General features: G+C 39.2%; 1 protein-coding gene across 1 annotated transcript; it reads left to right on the forward strand.

The window, feature by feature from the left end:
* Nucleotides 875–4,704, forward strand: LOC107609134. Its single transcript, XM_016310978.2, has 3 exons — nt 875–1,606; nt 2,137–2,265; nt 2,691–4,704. The coding sequence occupies exons 1-3, from the start codon at nt 1,214–1,216 to the stop codon at nt 4,251–4,253; spliced, it is 2,085 nt and encodes a 694-aa protein (XP_016166464.1). The 5' UTR covers nt 875–1,213; the 3' UTR covers nt 4,254–4,704.

The raw sequence follows: 4,930 nt of genomic DNA on the forward strand, positions 1-4,930 counted from the left end.
TTATAAAATTTGTACTAAATTTAATAATTTTATGATTTAAATTTTATTAAGATTTTATGTTTTACATACTTAATTTATCTTTTCGATTTTACGTAAAATCTTGATTTTTCCTGCTTTGTGATGACAATGGGGGTAAAAATGGGGAAGGAAGATAATGTGTTACTTCCTTTGTTTTTGGTCAAATAAAAAGGAGAAGAAGTCTCACCAAGACACCAATTCAATAATTGAGTTTGGTTTAAATGTTCATACAAACTTTGTACCCCCAAAACAGGACATTCAATTATTCTAGCAGTATGAAAAATAAACAGAGATCCATAACGATTATTTATAAAACAAAATTAGTGTCTTGGAATTAAAATTTAGCTCCGAACCATTTTAAAAAAAATATTTTTATTTATTTTAGTTCAACAACAGTAAATTAAACCACAATAATTGTCACTTAGCTAATAGTGAAAACACGTAGAATATGTTGGAAGATTCATAAAAAAATATAAAAAATTTCGGATGCCCAACAAACAAACACTGCATTGATTTTTTTTCTTTGGAAAGAGTAAATTGCATTTTGGAGCATCTATTTTATTTTATTTTATTTTTCTTGGGGTTCATGTGAATGCTTGTGTAGTTTTAATTACATGCACTTACTATTTTAATATCTCTATTATATTTTTATTTTTAATTTAGTTTAGTTTCTTACACTGCAAAAACTAACAAGTAACCCAACATCCCAACGTCTCTCTGTCACAAACCAGGGGGAAACGACGTCGTATAAGTGTATAACTGGTCCACCGCCCCCTGAGGAATACGTTGACCGTATAATGATACCAGAATACGTAACAAATACGTACATACGAGTTCGTATGTCTGCATTTGTATCACGCTGTGTTCGTCGTTTTCTTTCATCATCAAAATCTCTGAAACTCTCACTCTCTCTCTCTAAACTTTCTCTCTCTACTGTACGTTCCTCGTGTTCTTCTCTCACAAGCCCTCACTTTTCACACACACTTCACGAACTTCATCACAATCACACACTCTCTTTTTCTATCTCTCTCTTCCATTTTCTCGCTCTATCTTTTAAGCATTTGTTTTATTGGTTCATTGTTCTCACGGTCAAAACTGAGCTCACTGTGCGTGTGTGTGTGTGCGAGAGAGAGAGTGAGTGAGTGAGTGTGTTGATGTGTACCTGAATGGCTCTCGCTTGTGTTCGCCGGAGACGATGAAGATTTCCGGCAAGTCACTTCACGCACCGCCGAACCCTACGCCGGACTCAGATCTCCAACCGCCGAAGTTGTTTCACCGGAAGAAGCCGAGGACGCCGGGGAAGAGGTTGAGGAAAATAGGAGCTCCGAACGGGAAGCGGAGCAGGCCGGAAACGCCGCTGCTGAGGTGGAAGATCCACGAGAGGAACGACGGCGGCGACGTTGGCGGAGTTGGAGACGATGATCCGGTCGAGGAGGACCAGAAGTCACTCGTCGGAGCTGGCCGTAGAAGCTGCCGGAGGAAGAGTGAGACGGTGTCGGCTAGGAAGCTCGCTGCCGGACTGTGGCGGCTGCACCTGCCGGAGATGCCAATGGTGGTACGGAGGAGCGAGGATCGGTTGAGGCTTCAGGTAGAAAACAGTTCTTCGATTTGGATTCCGATCTTTTCTGCTTCGTTTTATCAATGTGTAGTCGCTTTAACGTGTTTGTTCTTCTTTCTGGTTTTGGAAACTTGATTTTTGTTTATTGTTTTTTTTTTCTCGGCTGAGAATTACTGCTTCGTTTACTGTTTTCTAGAGTCCTTCATTGTGCAGTAAAATGTGTAGTTTATTGTTGTTGTTTAATGCTATTATTGCTTGATTCTGGAGTAATGTTGACTTGTGTGAGATTCCGCTCTTTATCATCATTGTGCAGGATTCTAGTCTATAAAGTTTTTGTGTAGCTTACTCGTGAATACTGATGTAGTTTTACCCGGCGCCTTTTTGTTTTGTTCTTTCTAATGATTGATTTTATATAAGTTGATTAGGTTTTCTTCTGTGTACATTGGCAACTGTGGATTCATTTCTTTGATTTATTGTTTGTATGTTACTGCATCGTAATTTTTGTCCATGTGGTTGGCATTGTTTTTGGTTCTTGGTCCTGATGCACTACTCATCTGCAGCATGGAATCGGCCATGTAGGCCTCCCATTCCCCGGCCGTCCAAATGCCATGGCTCATGCTTCTGATCTGAAGAATCTATCCCAAAGTCCTCGTTCCATCTCTGGGCCAAAGAGCGGACACTTCTGTGAGGTATGATTTTTGCTCCCCATTTTTGTTACCTGGTTGTACTTGTGGTTAGTCATGCACATGCCTGTTTTAATCATACGTCTATGCTATGTGTGAAAGGAAGCAAATTCATTTTGGCTATAAATAGCAACAAACTATAAGCATCTCAACCTACAATTATAGCAACATTGTAGTTCATGATTGTTGCATAGATCCATCATCCATGCTGTGTACAATTTTAGAGGCTTTTTTAGAATGGCTTGGACAAAACACTTCTTACATTTTTCATTTACACTTACATGGTGAAAGTAGCTCTTAAAATATCAGGAACAGGAGGAATTTTTTTCCTTGCCGAGGAAAGGTTTTAAAAGCATATTGCTTTTACTTCTAAGAAGAGAGTAAGCAATTGAAGTGCTAATTGACTAATTCTAATCCTTTGTGTTCTTCAGCTTGAACCTTCTTTCCAGTTTTCCAACACTGAAATGGAGGGTGCAACAAAGTGGGATCCTTTATGTTTAAAAACATCTGATGAGGCACAACATATCTACAACCACATGAAATTTCTTGATCAAAAGGTAAGTGCTGTATCTGTGGTATCTGCCCTTGAAGCTGAATTAGAGCAAGCTCGCACACGAATTCAGGAGCTTGAGGCTGAACGCCGCTCCTCCAAAAAGAAACTTGAGCATTTCTTGAAGAAAGTCAGTGAGGAAAGGGCCCAATGGCGAAGCAGAGAGCATGAGAAAATCCGTGCATACATTGATGACATTAAAGCTGAGTTGAGTCGTGAAAGGAAAAGTCGGCAAAGGTTTGAAATTGTCAATTCAAAGCTGGTTAATGAGTTGGCAGATGTCAAACTAGCAGCAAAGCGTTACATGCAGGAATATGAGAAGGAGAAGAAGGAAAGAAAATTGATTGAGGAAGTGTGTGATGAGCTTGCCAAGGAAATTGGAGATGATAAGGCTGAGGTTGAAGCGTTAAAGAGGGAGTCTATGAAACTTAGAGAAGAGGTCGAAGAGGAGAGAAAGATGTTACAGATGGCTGAAGTATGGCGTGAAGAACGTGTTCAAATGAAACTGATAGATGCAAAAGTTGCACTTGAAGATAAGTATTCACAGATGAATATACTTGTAGCTGAATTGGAAGCACTTCTTAAGTCAAAAGGTGTGAGCATAACTCCAAAGGAGATGAAAGAGGCACAGTCACTGCAACAGGCTGCAGCTGCAATGAACATTCAAGACATCAAAGGATTCTCATACGAGCCACCCAATTCAGAAGATATTTTTGCCATCTTTGAGGATATGAATTTCGGTGAACCCAATGAGAGGGAGATTGAGCCTTGCGTTTCTCACAGCCCTGGTAGTCATGCCTCGAAGATCCATAGAGTGAGTCCTGAAGCTAAAGTACTCAGTAAGAACAACATTCAGAGACATTCAGACGTATTCATGGATGATAATGGTGATATGGATGAAGATGAAAGTGGATGGGAGACTGTGAGTCATGTTGAAGATCAAGGCTCAAGTTATTCGCCAGAAGGGAGTGTCCAGTCTTTGAAGAAGAATCATCGACACAGTAATGTCTCGGGGAGGAGTGTGCTTGAATGGGAAGAAAATGCAGGCCAGGAGACACCAATCACTGAAATCAGTGAAGTGTGCTCTATACCCGCTAAGCAATCAAAGAAGGTATCATCCATAGCAAGGCTTTGGAAGTCGGGCCCGACCAACGGCGATAATTACAAAATAATCTCTTTGGAGGGAATTCATGGAAGGCTTTCAAATGGAAGGTTATCTAATGTGGGAATCATGTCCCCAGATCATGGTTCAGGTAAAGGAGGTTTAAGCCCCCAAGACATTCTATACCAGTTGAGTCCTCCTGATTCGGGAAATCTGCATCGAGGCATGAAAGGATGTATTCCGCGCACCGGACAGAAGCATAGCTTGAAAACCAAACTTTTGGAAGCTAGGATGGAAAGCCAGAAGGTTCAGTTACGCCATGTTCTTAAACAGAAGATTTAGGTGCAACCAAGGCACAGGTTGGCATGAAGAAATCCGCCAGGTACAAATATGCTACATATGGAAAACCTGCTCAGAAGATGATGAGGGGCCTTTGAATCAATTGCACAAGTTACGCTTAAGACTTATAGTTCATGTCTCAGTTCTTCGTTACATCATTCTTATTAGGCATTGAGCAGAAAATGTATCTCAAAAGAAGATGGAATAATCGTCTTTGGAAAATAGCTTTGTAATATGTAGGATCTTGAGGGAGATTATGAGAAGCATGTATCTTTTGTTGTATCAATTTTAGTCGAGGGAAGAAAAATACAGATGATAAAATATAGATGTTGGCAATATCTCTTTTTATTTTTTATTTTCCGGATTTTGATTTTCTATTGTTGCAGATGTCGCTTAGGAGTTGTTGTAGATTGTACTATTGTAGTAAGAGATAATAATAAAGATAATTTCTGGACTCGGTAAAGTAAAAGAGAACTTCATAGTTCATACTTGAATGCTGGGACCATTTCCTCATTCCATTTGTTTATGTTCATTCTGATAGCGAGTGTCGTTATAACATCTGGGTTACAAGTAGCGAAACTGAAATTATTAGAAGCATATTATTTTTTTATATTTTAAAATAATTTTAGAGTTTAATTTCGATATATTGTAAGTATTATATGTGTATCTAATCATGTATT

This window comes from Arachis ipaensis, chromosome B07 (genome assembly GCF_000816755.2).
Source record: "Arachis ipaensis cultivar K30076 chromosome B07, Araip1.1, whole genome shotgun sequence".
Taxonomy (NCBI): domain Eukaryota; kingdom Viridiplantae; phylum Streptophyta; class Magnoliopsida; order Fabales; family Fabaceae; genus Arachis; species Arachis ipaensis.